The sequence below is a fragment of the Sus scrofa genome, chromosome 2 (genome assembly GCF_000003025.6).
Source record: "Sus scrofa isolate TJ Tabasco breed Duroc chromosome 2, Sscrofa11.1, whole genome shotgun sequence".
Taxonomy (NCBI): domain Eukaryota; kingdom Metazoa; phylum Chordata; class Mammalia; order Artiodactyla; family Suidae; genus Sus; species Sus scrofa.
Genome location: NC_010444.4, coordinates 41,974,204 through 41,992,380, shown reverse-complemented (window position 1 = coordinate 41,992,380; position 18,177 = coordinate 41,974,204). Strand labels below are relative to the sequence as shown.

At 38.0% G+C, this 18,177-nt stretch overlaps 1 protein-coding gene across 1 annotated transcript in view; it reads right to left on the bottom strand.

Moving 5' to 3' along the window:
- PIK3C2A (phosphatidylinositol-4-phosphate 3-kinase catalytic subunit type 2 alpha) overlaps positions 1-18,177 on the bottom strand; it is a 194,094-nt gene that overhangs the window by 31,682 nt on the left and 144,235 nt on the right. The window contains 9 exon segments of the mRNA XM_021083275.1: positions 549-694; positions 1,478-1,515; positions 1,518-1,588; positions 8,419-8,434; positions 8,437-8,585; positions 9,922-10,044; positions 12,145-12,355; positions 12,436-12,487; positions 14,947-15,090. Of these exon segments, the coding sequence (XP_020938934.1) occupies positions 549-694; positions 1,478-1,515; positions 1,518-1,588; positions 8,419-8,434; positions 8,437-8,585; positions 9,922-10,044; positions 12,145-12,355; positions 12,436-12,487; positions 14,947-15,090 (950 nt within the window).

The window sequence follows — 18,177 nt, the reverse complement described above, 5'->3', positions numbered from 1 at the left end:
GGGTGGCCAAAAGAGAGAGAAAGAGAAGAGAGAAGTCTCTTCACACATTAAGGAAATCAATCTACCAATATTTACTGTAAATATAATTCTTAGTCACTTGCCTTTTGATTATGTAAAAAGTTTGACTTGTACAAATTTCTAAATTTTATGTAGTTATATAGTCTTTTTACACAAAAACATAAAAAGGAGTTCCTGCTGTGGCACAGTGGTTTAAGAATCTTACTGCAGTGGCTCAGGTTGCTGCGGAGGTGTAGGTTCAATCCCTGGCCCAGCACAGTGGGTTAAAGGATCCGGTGTTGCTGCAGCCATGGCATAGGTCACAGCTGCAACGTGGTTTCAATCCCCGGCCTGGGAACTTCCATATGACATGGGTACAGTGATAAAACTAAAAATTTTTTTAAAAAAAGAAAAGAAAACTCTTCACATCAGGAACATTGCTAAATCATGAACTAAGTCAGGTACTCAATAAATCAGGTACTTAATAAACTATTTACTTGAACTTTACATTGTAAGAGATATCTAAGCAAAACAGAATCAAAGGAGCATACCCGAGTGATGAGTCTTTGTGAAGTACATCAAGAAGCTTATCTTTTATATCATTCTCCAATGTTTCTAAGTTGTGTTGCTGTATACTGCTTCCGTCAACTTGAGGAGTGGTATAAATGATATCAAATGTAGGAGAAGGAAAATCAACCTTAAAAATTAACAGAAGTTGACCAAGTTATAGCTAAATAGTCTACATATTTGTTACATTAACTTGTCTTTGATTTTCTTAGCCATCAGGGTGATAATATCAAATATTAAATTAATGCTTCTTGTCCTTTTGTTAAAAGTGATTACTGGAGTTCCCATTGTGGCTCAGCAGTAACGAATCCAACTAGTATCCATGAGGGTGCAGGTTACATCCTGGCCTTGCTCAGTAGGTTAAGGATCTGGAGTTGCCATGAGCTGCAGTACATAGATCACAAACGCGGCTCGGATCCCGTGTTGCTGTGGCTGTGGCTGTGGCTGCAGCTGTAGCTACGATTTAACCCCTAGCCTGGGAACTTTCTGCTGGAGTGGCCCTAAACCCCCGCCCCTTGCCAAAAGTGATTACCATTGTTGGTAATTCTCAACAGCATATATATTACTTGATATTACTTGGGATTGGTACAAACACATCTTTCACTGTTTCTCAGAAGTAGGAAATGGTTTATTAACATTTAAATTAAAAATAAGATTGAGACAAGATCAATTAGGCCTCTTCTTTAGTAACAACCCAGATCATAGCATACACGGATTTTTTTTTTTTTGGCTGCGCCCATGGCATGCAGAAGTTCCAGGGGCAGGGACTGAATCTGCACCACAGCTGTGACCAAAGCCAAGGCAGTGACAATGCCAAATCCTTAACCTACTGCGCCAACAGGGAACTACAACATACACTTTTTATGAAGAAATTCAAATGTAAACTTCTCCACAGGTCAGGAAGTATCATTACCTGTAACACGATTCTTTCCATCACATATCCTTTTGGGGGACTGTTCCAGGAATAGGATTTGTATGTGATGAAGTCCAAAGATACAGCAGCTTAGTTCCACATGTTAAAAACCTTCATGAATGTAAACAGAAGAATACTGTGGATTTTATTTTTAAAATTTAAAACTCTCAGCACATGGTAATGAATTTGAAATGTTAATACTCAAACATTAAGCATCCTCTATAAAAAAAGAATATCATCTTTAAGAACATATAAGAAGGAATAACTCCATAGTGTATTTTCACTTTAGATAAACGTACTGAACTGTGGGAGTTAGAACAAAAGGAGGGAAGATGATACAACATATCTTGGGAGAAAAGGGTTCAGGATAGAAGACAAGATGGGTAAAGTCTGAGTCACCTGTCTCAAAAACAACATGTATAAATTGGAAGGTGAATTTTGAAGTCTTTGAAGATCATTTATAAAGGAAGGTGGTGGTTTGGATTACATCACTTCTTGACTTTAACCATAAGAACAAAAACACAAGTCAAGAAAACCAATACCTACTTTATGCCAAAGCAATAATCATTTGGGATGAGAAGCTATATCTGTGTCCTAGACCAGAGGTCAGCAAACTTTTTCTGCAAAGGGCCAGACAGCAAAATTTCGGGCTTTCTGGGCTACACAATCTCTGTCACAGACTCAACTCTGCTATTATTGTGCCAAAGTAGCCATGAACAATACATTTAAAATACGTGGCTGTGTTTTAACAAAGCTGTATTTATAAAAAAACAAAAAAACAAAAAACAGGCAGTGGGTATCCTGCTGTGGCTCAGTGGGTTAAGGACTGACATTGTCTCTGTGAGAATATGGGTTCAATCCCTGGCCTTGCCCAGTGGATTAAGGACCTGGTGTTGCCACAAGCTGTGGTGTAGTTAGCAGATGCGGCCCGAGTTGCCGTGGCTGTGGCATAGGCTGGCCGCTGCAGCTCCAATTTGACCACTAGCCTGGAATTTTCATATGCTGCAGGTTCGGCTGTAAAACAAACAAACAAACAAACAAACAAAAAACAGGCAGTGGGCTGGAGTATACTGACCCTTGACCTAAACTACCATTTACTGAAATTAAAAACATTTATCAGTAAGGACAGTGATACATCTTTACACAGAATTTCTGAAAAAGAACATGATATATAAAAGCAGGACACTAAATTTCACCAAACTTTGTTTATTTTACTCAAACAGCAAATATCCTTTCCCAAACTAGACTCTAGTCTTACTGTTTTCACTAGCAGGCTAACAGCCTTTAAATTTTTTTTTAACTGAATAAACTTTATTACACTTATGCTGTATAATGATCATCACAAGCCAGTTTCACAGCACTTCCATCCCAAACCCCTAGCCATCCCTCCCCCGACCCCTAACCTGTCTCCTTTGGAAACCACAAGTTTTTCAAAGTCTGTGGGTCAGTATCTGGTCTACAAAGAAGTTTATTGTATCCTTGTTAGATTCCACATATAAGTAATAGCATATGAGGTTGGGGTCTGTCTAACTTCACTTAGCATAATAATTTCTAAGTCCATCCATGTTGCTGCAAATGCCATTATTTCATTTAATGGCTGAGTGATATTCCATTGTGCATATGTACCACATCTTCTTTATCCACCCCTTTGTCAATGGACATCTAGGTTGTTTCCATGTCTTGGCTATTGTATATGGTGCTGCAATGAACACTGGAGTACATGTGTGTTTTTGAGTCATGGTTTTCTCTGGATAGATGCCCAGGAGTGGGATTTCTAGATCAAATGGTAATTCTATTCTTAGGTTTTGAGGAATTTCCATACTGTTTTCCACAGTGGTTGCATCAATGTACATTCCCACCAACAGTGTAATAGGGTTCCCTTTTCCCCACACCCTCTCCAGCAGCACTTACTATTTGTAGACTTTTTGATGATGGCCATTCTGGCTGGTGTAAGGTGGTACCTCATACTAGTTTTGATTTGCATTTCTTTAGTAATTAGTCATGTTGAACATCTTTTCATGTGTTTTTTGGCCATTTGTATTGTCTGTTTAGATCTTCTCATTTTTTTTTAATTTTTATTAAAAAATTTTTTTGTATTTTATTTTTTTGATTTGAGATCTTTATTATTAGAAGAATTTAATCTTTTTTTTTTTTGGTAGTGCCCTTTATTACTCAATGAATTTATTACATTTATAGTTGTACAGTGATCATCACAATCCAATTTTATAGGATTTCCACCCATAAAACCAGCACATTCCCCCACCCCCTGAACTCTTTCCTTTGGAAACCATAGTTTTTCAAAGTCTGTGAGTCAGTATCTGTTCTGCAAAGAAGTTCATTGTGTCTTTTTCTCAGATTCCACATGTCAGTGAAAGCATTTGATGTTGGTGTCTCGTCTGACTGACCCCACTTAGCATGATAATTTCTAGGTCTATCCATGTTGCTAAAAATGCCCGTATTTCGTTCCTTTTAATGGCTGAGTAATACTCCCTGTGTACATGTACCATATCTTCTTTATCCACTCCTCTGTTGATGGACATTTAGGCTGTTTCCATGTCTTGGCTATTGAAAATAGTGCTGCAATGAACACTGGAATATATGTGTCTTTTCGAGTCATGGTTTTCTCTGGAACGATGCCCATTTTTTGATGGGGTTGTTTGTTTTTTTGGTATTGAGTTTCAGGAGGCATTTGTATATTTTGCAGATTAATCCCTTGTCAGTTGCTTCATTTGCAAATATTTTCTCCCCTTCGTGGGTTGTCTTTTTGCTTTGTTAGGGTTTCCCTTTCGGTGCAAAACCTTTAATTACGTCTCATTTGTTTTGATTTTGTTCTCATTACTCTAAGAGGTGAATTTGAGAAGATATTACTGTGGTTTATATCAGAGAGTGTTTGGCCTGTTTTCCTCTAAGAGTTTTATAATATCTGGTCTTTTTTTTTTTTTTTTTTTGGTTTTTTTAGGGTTGCACCTGTGGCATATTTAAGTTCCCAGGCTAGGGGTAGAATTGGAGCTGCAGCTGCCGGCCTATGCCACAGCCATAGCAAAACCAGATTCGAGCTGCATCTGTGACCTACACTACAGCTCACAGCAACACTAGATCCTTAACCCACTGAGCAAGGCCAGGGATCAGACCTTTGTCTTCATGGATACCAGTCAGGTTCGTTACTGCTGAGCTACAACAGGAACTCCCTAGTACCCGCTCTTATATTTAAGTCTTTAATCCATTTTGAGTTTATTTTTGTGTATGGTGTTAGGAAGTGTTCTAATTTCATTCTTTTACTTGTAGCTGTCCAGTTTTCCCAGCACCACTTACTGAAGGGATGTCTTTTCTCCATTGTATATTCTTTCCTCCTTTGTCATAGATTAGTTCACTGTAGGTGTGTGGTTAAATTTTTGACACATTATATTTTATTTTAGAACCAACCTTACCCTCAATTAGATTATTTAAAGGCAAATTCTGATATTTATGGATCTCAATGATAAACATTTTAACAATTATAATAAAATAATTTTTAAAAATTACTTAAAGTTATCACCTAGTCAGTATTCAAATTTGATCATCTCATAATTTTTTTTTTAATTTTATGGTCACATGCGTGGCAAATGGAAGTTCCCAGGCTAGGGACTGAATCTGAGCCGGATCCTTTAACCCGCTGCCCTAGGCTGGGGATCAAACTTGTACCTCCACAGCAACCAAAGCTGCTGCAGTTGGATTCTTAACCCATGAACCATAGCGGGACTCCAATTTTTTTTTTATAGTTGGTTAGTTTGAATAAGGATCCAAGTAAGGTCCAACACTTGCTTTGATTGATAATGTATTTTTAAGTATCTTTAATTCAAGGTCAACAAACTCTAGACTGGTTTTGTAAATAAACTTTTATTAGGAGTGTCCATTGTAGCTCAGAGGGTTAAGAATCCAACTAGTATCCATGAGGATACAGGTTCATCCCTGACCTTGCTCAGGGTGTTAAGGATCCAGTGTTGCTGCAAACCATGTCATAGGTTGCTGACACAGCTCAAATCCAGCAGCTACAGCTACAATTTGACCCCTAGCCTGGGAACTTCCATGTGCAGTAGGTGCGGCCCTAAAAAGAACAGGGGGAAAAAAAAAAAAGAGAAGTTCCTTTTTTTACTAGTATATTACCAGCTCCTGATGCACCGAATAAAGTGGCACATACTGTTTGGTATAGCTGTCTTTCTGTGATGTTAAGAGAATCAGTTTAAGTGCTATCAGTCTAAACCATCCATTATAAAGTTCCAGAAGAGTTAATAATAATGGTTTTAAACAGGCAGCAGTGACAAAGCTAAAGTCACCAGGCAAATCTGATAATCACCACTTTAAATCAGTCAACCAAGAACGCTTTGGACCCCTGTGGATATTGGCAATGTCTGGAGATGTTTTTGGTTGGCAACTAGGGGTACTAATGGCCTTTATAGGCATTGCCATATCTGGCATTACCATGTGATATGGGTTACATACATGGCTTGGGTCCCACATTGCTATAGCTGTGGCATAGGCCAGCAGCTGCAACTCTGATTCAACCCCTAGCCTGGGAATTTCCATATGCTGCAAGAGTGGCCCTAAAAAAAAAAAAAAAAAAAAAAAAAATTTGAGCTCAATAAAAGAATAAAAAAATCTTACACTGCCACCTCAAATATGAAGGAAGTAACTAAAAGAAAAATATGTGGATAAATGCTAGGTTTAAGTACATGGGAAAAGAATATTCAAAATTAAAACTTATGAAGTCAATATTTCAAACACCACATAATTTTAAAAGTAATTACTGTAAAATCCAACTGTGTTTGCCATTTAAGAGGAAAAAGGAAGTAGAACTAGGTTAGTAGAATTTTTCCATTCTTATTTTTTGCTTTATTGTAGGTTAAATACATCAGTTACGAAATCATTTCCCAAACTGTCCCATGGGTCACAATGTTTCAAGATATATTCTAGAACAGAAAGAGGACCACAGTATCAAATAAGTTTGAGAATGGCAATATAGGATAATAATTAAGAACACAGACCCTGGGGCCAGACTACCTAGATGCAAATCCAATTTGACCACTTATTAGCTAAGTGATCTAAGGCAAGCCACTTTGTTTCTCTCATTTTGTTGATATTAACACCTACTTAATAGCATTGTTGTAAGGTATATAAGGCTACGTATACATTATTCAGACTAATACCTAGCACAGAGTAAATGCTGTTTGCTATTATAGTAATACTGTTATCAAACACAGTAGGCTTTTTAAAAATATGTTCTTTTTTAAAAAATTAAAATATAGTTGATTTATACTATTGTGTCAATTTCTGCTGTACAGCAAAGTGACCCAGTTGTACATATATAAATACATTCCCTTTCTTATCTTCCATCACGGTCTATTCCAAGAGACTGGATATAGTTCCCTTTGCCGTACAGTTGGACCTCACTGCTTATCCATTCTAAATGTAATAGTTTGCATCTACTAACCCCAAACTACCCTCATCCCACTCTCTCCCTCCTCCCCCTTAACAACCACAGTCTGTTCCTTCTATTTGTGAATCTGTTTCTGATCTGTGGATAGATTCATTTGTGCTATATTAATACATTCTTTTTTATTTATTTATTTATTTATTTATTGGCCAGGCCCATGACATGCAGAAGTTCCAGGGCTAGATAGAACCCACACCACAGCAGTGGACCCACCTCATGGATCCTAGTCAGGTTCGCTACCACTGAGCCATGATGGGAATGCCCTGGAACATATTATTTAAAACATAATCGAAATAGCCAGGCATTCCTGTCGTGGCTCAGTGGTTAACAAATCCGACTAGGAACCATGAGGTTGCGGGTTTGATCCCTGGCCTTGCTCAGTGGGTTAAGGATCTGGCGTTGCCATGAGCTGTGGTGTAGGTCACAGGTGTGGCTTGGATCCCACGTTGCTGTGGCCCTGGCGTAGGTTGGCAGCAACAGCTCTGATTAGACCCCTAGCCTGGGAACCTCCGTATGCCATGGGAGCGGCCCTAGAAAAGGCAAAAAGACAACAACAACAAAAAAACACAACAACAAAAAAAACACACAAAAGAGTCACCTGAAAGGCCAAATAGATTATACTATTCCAATGTCTATTAGTAGACACAAAGCTCAAAAAGAACTCCTTTAACCTTAGAGATAGTAAGTTTTGTATCCATGAGGAACTTCTGAAGATTAGAGGCCAGGGGCTCATAGCAGTAGGGTAGATCAGTCATGTAAAGAGAAGGGAATAAGACTCTCTTAAACTAAAGATGGATGGGAAAGGAGTAAGAAAAGGAAAAATAGATTTAAAAAATATATATATCTAAGAATCTTGTAATGACCCACAGCCATTATTATTCAATAATGTAATCCTCTGCAGAAATGACAATTAAAGAATGAATTGGCTACTGCTTTTCTTTTGAAACAGAAAGTGGCAAACATCTTTGAATACCCATATAGATATGTTCAAACTATAGCAGAATAACTTTGGTTTCCTCTGTGTCTCTGCAGTGACCTCCTTTATAATCATAATGAGCTCATTATCTCATCATGTATGTCATTGTTCCCATCCCATTCTCTAGCTAATTCTGTTTTTGTGTGTCTTTTTTTTTTTTTTTTTTTTTGTCTTTTAGGGCCACACCCACGGCATATGGAGGTTCCCAGGTGAGGGGTCCAATCAGAGCTGTAGCCACTGGCCTACCCACAGCCACAGCAACGTGGAATCCAAGCTGTGTCTGAGACCTACACCACAGCTCATGGCAACTCGGGATCCTCAACCTGCTGATCGAGGCCAGGGATCGAACCCTCATTCTCATGGATGCTAGTCGGGTTCACTAACCGCTGAGCCACAACGGGAACTCCATTTTTTCTTTTTTTCTTCTCTCTAGCTAATTCTGATGCTGCGGGAGTTGTCCACAGTAACCCATCATTACAAATCAATAACACTTACCGTTTAAAGTCAAAAGAGGTAAAGAAACTTTGCCCAAAGCTTCTGGCCCCTTTCTTTGCTTATTAGAATCAGGGGAGCTTCCATTGCTCTGATTTAAAATTCCAAAAAGAGTAAGGTGAAGAAGTGATTCTAATGGCAATTGTGATATCTGGATGGGGAAAATGATTCTATGGGGGAAAATGTATTAATAGAAAAAATAAATTAGACCGAATATTGAAGTTTAACCATTCAATGAGACTGACAATTTAAGGTATGTTATTTGACTTATCAAATAATCTTTAATCCTGAATAAACTTTACTTAGGTAGCAAGTTTGGCGAACATAAAAATCTTAAATAAATGTCATTAAAATTTCAAACATATAACCCTTCTTTCTTCAAAAATTTGTTAGTGCTTTTATTTAAGACTCACAATGTCAATTTCTAAATTTCTATGTAAAATAAGTCATTTTTATTTTCTTTAGGAAAAGCTAGATGAATATCTCTGATTCGGGATATTTGTATGCAGACACATACACAGATAGATACATATACATTTGCCAGTGCTTTTTTTTTTTGGCCACAGTTACAGCATATGAAGTTCCTGGGCCAGGGACTGAATCCAAGCTGCAGCTGTGATCTACGCCACAGCTATGGCAATGCTGAATCCTTAACCTACTGCTCCAGGCCAGGGATCAAATCCATGCCACAGCAGTGACCCAAGCCACTGCAGTGACAATGCCAGATCCTTAACCTGCTGGACCACAAGGGAACCCTCGACAGTACTTTTTATTTTTATTTTTTCAAATACGAAAGGACAAATAAGGCCAACAAAAATAAATAAAAAATAAAAACAACATTTAAAAAATATTAACAGTGCAGAATATCATCTTGTACATGGGCTTAAGATAATTTAAAAATGTATTGGTGTTCCTGTCGTGGTTCAGCAGAAACGAATCCGACTAGGAACCATGAGGTTGCGGGTTTGATCCCTGGCCTTGCTCAGTGGGTTAAGGATCCGGCGTTGCTGTAAGCTGTGGTATAGGTTGCAGACTTGGCTCGGATCTGGCGTTGCTATGGCTCTGGCATAGGCAGGCAGCCACAGCTCCAATTTGACCCCTAGCCTGGGAACCTCCATATGCTGTGGGGCAGCCCTAAAAAGAGAGGGGAAAAAAAAAGTGTTAACCAAGAACTAGGCTTTATATATACAGTGTTATGGAATACATACTAAACTAAAGCAATGTTATAAAACACCATCTTTCTAGCATTACACGCAATTTTAACTTAACAGAGCCTAGGAAGAATTAATGGTATGTTTCTGCAATTTAACAATATAAAATTTAAGAGTATTTCAGATTTTTAAATAGAATTTGTTTTGTAGGATTAAATGTAAAAGAGACCTTAAGATATCAGTAAGAATTTAATAAATTTTAATGGAAGTTATAATAAAAATGAAAACTTGGGTGCATACATGGAAAAAAAAACAGGGTGTACTGAAAAAATAAAAAGCTAGAAATTTTACTTACAGTTCATCCCATTTAATAAGATAGAAGAAATTCTTATAAGTGCCAACCTTCTTTGACTGAATAGGTTTAAAAAGATCCTTTCCATTGTAAGTCAAGGAACATATCAGGTAGTATTTTTCATAACTGAGAAAAGAAAAGAGTTTAATTTGATAATACAAATTAATTAACTAATCAAATATATATCATTAGCCATTCTTCCCATTCAACTATTATTTGAAATAATTTGGTTACCATTCACTTGAATTCTTGGATAAACCTCTAAAATTTAACTGTTGCAAATCTTGTAAAAATAAAGAAGAGGTCTATGGAATTCCCATTGTGGCACAGTAGTTAACGAATCTGACTGGAAACCATGAGGTTGAGGGTTCGATCCCTGGCCTTGCTCAGTGGGTTAGGGATCCGGCGTTGCCGTGTGCTGTGGTGTGGGTTGCGGACGTGGCTCAGATCCCGCATTGCTGTGGCTCTGGCGTAGGCCGGTGGCAACAGCTCTGATTGGACCCTTAGCCTGGGAACCTCTATATGCCGCGGGTGCGGCTCTAGAAAAGGCAAAAAGACTAAATAAATAAATAATAAAGAAGTGGTCTAGCAAAGGGAATATAGAAGAGAACATATATCCCTAAGACAGCCATACTGATATCAGCTGGAGAATTTATCTCAATTTTGTGCTCAGTTATTCGCTAGCTTTAGATTTTAGTCAAATGAAAATAAATTTAAAAAATTTAAATGACACTGAATAATTATTCATTTCTACGTTAATTCTAGAAAGAAAGAGTACAAACATTAATTTTCCTAGGTGCCATAAGCCACTAAAACAGAGTCAGTAAAGCATATTAATGGCAGATGAGTCTGACTTGCATGAAGCCAATCTTCCTAATATATTGGGAGGCTTCCATCCATGGGGATAGATGTTATTGTATTCTTGCACTGCACAGCAACTGCCACAAGTACAGAGCTGGGTCATACAGTCAGGTGAATTGTAGGGCAGGAGTTTTCAATTCAGTAAAACTGTATTCTACTAGTATTCTAACTTACTACTAGGCTTAGCCATTAACCATTTTGTTCAGACAATTTACTAATCATTCTAAATATATTTCAAATCTAATTTCACTGGTTCACATAGTTAACCATTTGATTGCTTTTCTCCACCTCCACTTGTCCCTTTTTACTTCAGCATTGCATTAATTTTCTCTCCATCTTACTTACCACTGCAGTTTTCGTATTGTCTTCTACTGAGTATTTGCTCTCCTCATTAGTGTCCCAAATTTTTAAAAAAACATTTATTGGACTATAGATGACTTAAAATGTGGTATTAGTGTCACTAAATTTGTGCATGTACATGTTTTTGTATGGAGTGTGTGGATGGTATTATCCCTTAACTATTAAATGGAATGAAATACTTTAGACAGCAGTAGCAACCATTTAAATGCAAGTTCCAAGAGGACAAAGATCTTTTGCTGCCCTTACTACTGAATCCCTGGTACTAAGAGCACTGTCCACAGACGGTAGTCAGTAAATACTTATTGAATGAATAATATACCACTTTCAAGTCATTATATTATTGAATGAATTAATATACCACTTTTAAGTCATTACATTATATTATCTAATGCTCAGTTTATGTTCTAAAGCAAAATTTATGTTTGTTATCACTAAGCTTTATTTTATAGCCTTAAGCTATTATAAAACTGTTTCATTAAAAATATTTAATTCAGTCAATTCAGTTTGTAGTGGTCATTTCCAAATACATTGAAGGTGGCAAACTTTATGGCACTGACAAAAAAAAATCAAAAAGAAAAAACCCATATGAGGAAGTCAACAGAAGAAATCTGCTCTTGTAGACTTCAAAGTCTAGCAAATAGTAAATTGTAAACTACTAAAGAAGAAAAAAAAATGTGCTAAAGTCTAGTCTCATTACACTGTTTCGAATTGTTCTGGTTCTAAAGTAAAAGCAGAAATAGCAGTCATAAATTAACTAATTTATTAACTAGCATTTGCCCTTGTAAGTTTAAACATATTTTCCTGTCTCTTCTGCAAGCAGTGGGAGTGAATTTTTTTTTACTGGAATAGCATCAACCATCTCTGTAATTTCTATGAAAACCACAAAGTACCTGGTGGTTCTTGTGTCATCCGCTTAAATACCAAGATAAACAGCGGATGCTGACATTTTATAAGATTAGATTAGCTTCTAGGGAAAGCTATACACATGTTCTTTTAGTTACTTACTTTGACACCCAGTTACTTGAAATTCCATGTGCAGCAAAAATTGTAAACTGGAGCTGTTCCGTTGCAGTCCATGCTTCCTTCATGTTCCTGTTACTCTGGGCACAGTCTACAGAACCCCTGCTAGAATTTGCATGGAGTCTGAGAAGATCATAAACTGCTGCAGTTAATTGGTCCATGCTTACTTGAACAGGATTTTCAGGATTCAGTGCGCCTAGATTTAAAGCAATTGTTAATATAATTCTCTGAAAAAGCAACAATCATTCCTAAAATTTGAAGAAATTAAATGCATACCTCTTGTTGAACTCTTGCTAGCGTCTCCTCCTCCTCCAGACAGTGAAGTCACCTGCACACACACACACAGATTAGTCAGAAAATCGCCCATGATGTGACATAAAATTTCAGTACATGTATTAAATTCTATATCAAAGAAATCCTTCAGAAGAGAAACCCTCAAAAGTGTCTGCAGAATAAAGCAAAAAGAAAGTGAATACCTCAAATCAACTAGATTATTTTTATTTTAAATTTTATTTTTTTAATTTGTTTATTTATTTATTTATGTCCACACCTGTGAGATGCAGAAGTTCCCAGGCCAGGGAATCAAACTCACACAATAGCAGTAACCACAGCCACAGAGGTGACAACACCGGATCCTTAACCTGCTGAGCCACCAAGGAACTCCCAAACGATTATTTTTTAATATCAAGAAAATCATGGGAGTTCCCATCGTGGCGCAGTGGTTAACGAATCCAACTAGGAACCATGAGGTCGCGGGTTCGGTCCCTGCCCTTGCTCAGTGGGTTAACGATCCGGCGTTGCCGTGAGCTGTGGTGTAGGTTGCAGACACGGCTCGGCTCGGATCCCATGTTGCTGTGGCTCTGGCGTAGGCCGGTGGCTACAGCTCCGATTCAACCCCTAGCCTGGGAACCTCCGTATGCCGCGGGAGCGGCCCAAGAAATAGCAACAACAACAATAACAACAATAGCAACAACAACAACAACAACAACAACAACAACAAAAAAAAGACAAAAAAAAAAAAAAAAAAAAAGAAACCAGAACACTACTTATTAACATTAAGTGTCTCAAAAAATCTGTTTGTGTATGTCTTTTTAGGGCCACACCCGTGGCATATGGAGGTTCCTAGGCTAGGGGTCCAGTCCAAGATGTGGCCACAGCAATGCAAGATCCGAGCCGAGTCTGCGACCTACACCACAGCCAGATCCTTAACCCTGAGCCAGGCCAGGGATCGAATCTGCAACCTTATGGTTCCTAGTTGGATTAGTTAACCACTGAGTCACGACGGGAACTCCCTTACCACTACTTTTAAAAATTAACAAATTAATTAATCTGTTTCTGCTGCACCATGACAAGAACTCCTCACTTATATATTTTTTTTTCTTTTTTTTTTTTTTTTTTTTTTTTTTTTTTTTTTTTTCTTCCTTATGAGTTCCTAGTTGAATCAGCTGTAGCACCCTACACCAGAGCACAGAACGGGAGAGCGTCTGCAACTACACAAGCTACAATCAATATTAAAAAACAACAAAACTCATGTTCTAGTTTCATTACTGCGCCATGACGGGAACTCCTCACTTATATTTTTAATATAGCATCCTCATGGATGCTAGTCGGGTTCGTTAACCACTGAGCCACGATGGGAACTCCTAAACTGAATTCTTTTCCTACTCTCTGCTCCTTTATCCAACAAATAAATGTAATAAATAGAAGCCTCAGACATTAGGACCGTGGCAGTTTATCACCTCCAAATGATTTCAGATATATTTTTTAAATTTCTAAAACAAGCACATAGTAGCAAAGGAAAAAGCAAACAAAAAATGAAAGAACCACAGTTCCTGTTGTTGCTCAGCGGGTTAAGAACCCGACTAGTATTCATGAGGATGTGGGTTCGATCTCTGGCCTCACTTGGGGGTTAAGGATCCAGTGTTGCTGTTAGCTGTGGTGTAGGTCACAGACATGGCTCAGGTCCCACGTGGCTATTGCTGTGGTGTAAGCCGGCAGCTGCAGCTCTGATTTGACTCCTAGCCTGGGAACTTCCATATGCCGTGAGTACAGCCCTAAAAAGGAAAAAAAAAAAAAAAAGAAGGAACCAAATTTCTATATATCATATGGATAGGCTGTGAGAATCAAGCTCCTAGACATCTACTGAGGAACATACCATTAATATAACTTTTCCTTTCTTTAAATGTATCATGTCTTATGATCCTTCTCTCATCCTTCTAATCAGAGCTATGAACAAAGTTAATTAAATCCCCATGAAAATACTTGGGAAGAACTTTTACCAAATGCAACAGTATGATTTCAAGAAAGGGCTCCTAACCTGGTTGCTTCTGAGCAATTTAAGTCGCTATTACTTGAGGCTTCTGGGTCTCTCCAATAAAAATGAGGTATAGTCCTAGGTAGAACTCCTCCAACTCACAATCATGGACATTTCCATTCAGAGGGAGAAATGTCAGCTTTAGTAACCAGGTCCTTTTTTTTTTAAGGTGTAGTATCTACCTTAAAAACCCCAACCAACTCATTTTTGAGAGTTCTTCCTATACACACAAAGTTCAGTTGGCATCCACCTAATCACCGTCAACTTCCACAAAGTTCCTCCTAAGGTAGTCTATCTCTTAGGAATTCCCCACCTTACCACGTGTGTGACCAAATCAGCTCAAAAGTAAAAGCTAAAATTAAAAGGGAAACATTTTGTCTAGCAGAAGCAAAAAGCTCCTGGTGTAAATGAGAGATGCTCACTTAAGCACATATTTGCATGTGATAAAATGCTAATTACTAAAAAATACTCACTTCAGCACTTTTACTCCTTGGAAGATTAACTGCTCTCTTCAGCTTTTTTACCGATTCTGTAATGGCAAGAGTCTCCACACCGTCTAAAGCACTACAGATTTTTCTTACAGCTTTAATTACTTGGTCTACTGCTCTGTGCTGGTTCTTTAAAAATAGAAAGAAAAAAAAATAAGCATGTGGAATTTAAAGGATCAATTTCAGAGATGAAGTAAAAAAACTAGACATTTTCGACAGTGCTTAAGTACAGATATACTTTACTTTCTTGTGATGAAAAAGAAAAGAAACAAGACAACTTTTCAATTACATAATTTACTCTGAAGTAGGAAAAGCAAGCGTGGTTAATTTTCACTTTGCTTGACACAATTATTCACATGCAAATGCCGTCATTTTATTAGAATTAGAAGCAAAAGCAGTAATACTAACAAATTACAAAATCATTTAAAAAAATGGAGTTATCTTTTTAACTTTCATTTGGGAATAATTTCCACATTAAAAACATCAACAACCTTCTTGCTCTCCTGTAAAATGCTAGCATCAAAAAACCAAGTTGTTCAGAGACTGGTCACAAACCAATAACACTGGGCAACAGTTACTAAAACTGAGTCAGCTTTTCTAGTATCATTTGCATCTATTCAACCATCACTTTTGTCTGATGAACAAAACTTCCATAAGGACAATCCCTCTATACTATCCAACCAGAAGTCATTTCACTGTGATTCAAAAGTATATAAGTACAGGAGTTCTGGTCATGGCTTAGCGGTTCATGAATCTGACTGGCAACCATGAGGACACAGGTTTGATCCCTGGCCTTACTAGGTGGGTTAAGGATCCAGCGTTGCCGTGAGCTGTGGTGTAGAGTGCAGATGTGGCTCAGATCCTGCATTGCTGTGGCTGTGGCTGTGGTGCAGCCCAGCAGCTACAGCTCCGATTTGACCCCTTAGCCTGGAAACCTCCATATGCCACAGGTGCAGCCCTAAAAAGCTTAAAAAAAAAAAAAAAAAAAGTATCTATGTACAAATATATAATAATTTACCTGATGAGAATGATTTAAAAATACTTCTCCACTCCCTCATCATTTTAAAGTACAGATCTCATTAAGAAATATTCTTATATAACAAATTAAGTCATCAAATATTTATGCCAAACAAATGTCAAGTACTGTTAGAATGGGCTGAAACACAGTACTGTACCATCTCTTAAAAATTTTGCATTTTCCACCTTTGAGGCTTGGCTACCATAAACCAAATGTTCTCTTCACCTTCATGCTTTAATTAAACCACCTCATTTTCTCAAATACTCAATTACCTACAGACCTCAAGGCCTGAAGGCCCCCATTTTTGCTTACTTGACTTATATTTCTGCTTACCTCTGCTTCTCCAGCTTTACGCAAAAACCTTTACAGTTTTGAGGCTCATGCCATTCTCCTATGCTATTCTCCACCATTTTTATGTGCCAGTTATCAATTTATTGTCTATCAGTTCCGAATCTACCCTTCTTTCCTCTGCTTTGGGATACCAGAACTAGACCTTATAAACATTTGTCCTTTGCCAGCTGGTACAATATTAGGTTTTGTCAATAGAGGGCACTGAAGGGACACTCAAAGGCAAAAGCAGCAAGATGATACTTCTTTCTCATCAGGGTTCCAGTCCTCCATTTTACAATTCAGCATGGGAGTTACCATTGCGGCTCAGCGGTAACGAACCCAACTAATATCCATGAGGATTCAGGTTTGGTCCCTTGCCTTGCTCAGTGGGTTAAGAATCTGGCGTTGCTGTAAGCTGTGGTGTAGGTTGCAGACATGGCTTAGATCCCACATCGCTGTGGATGTGGTGTTGGCTGGTAAGCTATAGCTCTGATTTGACCCCTAGCCTGGGAACTATATGCCGAAAGTACAGGCCTAGAAAGTGTGTGTGTGGCGGGGGCGGGGGAGGTCCTCCAGGACCAGCTCCAGCTGTACCCTCAGGCCATGTTCTTCTGACCTGACAGCTCTGCCAAGTTTCTTTGCCATAGACAATCAGTGGGTTCCTGTGATAGCCATACCCTTCTCTTTAGAGACTGGATTTCAGCTTAGGGTTAGGGGAGAGACTCTATCACAAGCCCTCAAAGTTCCTTCACTATTCACTGTTCCTCATGCTAGAGCTGATAGCTGTTTCTCTGCACCTTCTACTTCCGGACCCCTTAAAGCAAGGTTGGCACTTTTAAGATCAGACAGCAAATATTTTAGGTTTTATGGGCCAGTTTCTGTCACAATTCAACTCTGCTATTAGGGTGTGAAAACAGACATAGATAATGAGTATGGTTGTATTCCAACAAAACTTTATTTAGAAAAATGGGCAACTGGCCAGATTTGGCATGTGAGCCACAATATGCCAACTCTCGCTTTAGTCCTCTTTTACTCCTTATAATAATTAACTACCTTTCACTGATTAACAATTCTTTAAATTTCCCTATTTAAATAACTACTATATTTTCTGTTGCCTGACTTGGCTCCTAACTGACTGATCTGCCTTGACACCAACATGTGGTTATTTCCCCTACTACCTGCCTTATTTTTGCTCTGGACATTTACCTGGCTTTCTACCTTATATCCTATAAGAAGACTCAATTACATAAATGTGGAAAATTCACAGTATCTTCAACCCCAAAACTACACGATCAGAATCTGAACTACAATATCATATTCTGATAACAATCTCCTTTGCTTTCAACCATCACACTCTCATTCTGACCAAACCTGTTCTTGGAGCACAGAGACTTCTCTCTCTGCTTTTTCTACTAGGCAGTTGAGTACTACAGAAAATCTCACGACCATAAATATCCAACAGTCTCCAATTCCAGCAAGCATCTGTAATGCCACTTAACATTCCTTTCACAAGCCCTTGGTCAGCTCTTTTCCACTCCCCTTAGAATATGAGGCCAAACCATTACTCCTTGCCTCAAAGTCCCTACTGCCATCCTATCTTCATTTTAATGAAACAAATTAACATCTTATTACCAAAAAACCAAGACCATAAACCTACCTAAGAGAATTAAAACATCATCCATACAAAGATTTATTCATGAATGTTTACAGCAGCATTCATCATAATAATCAGAAACTATAAACAGTCAAAAGCTCAGTTATTGTATGACTGAATAAACTAAATGTGGTATATCCATACAATGGAAATATTCAGCAATTAAAAAAAAACCCAGAGTTCCTGTTGTGGCGCATCGGTTAACGAATCCGAC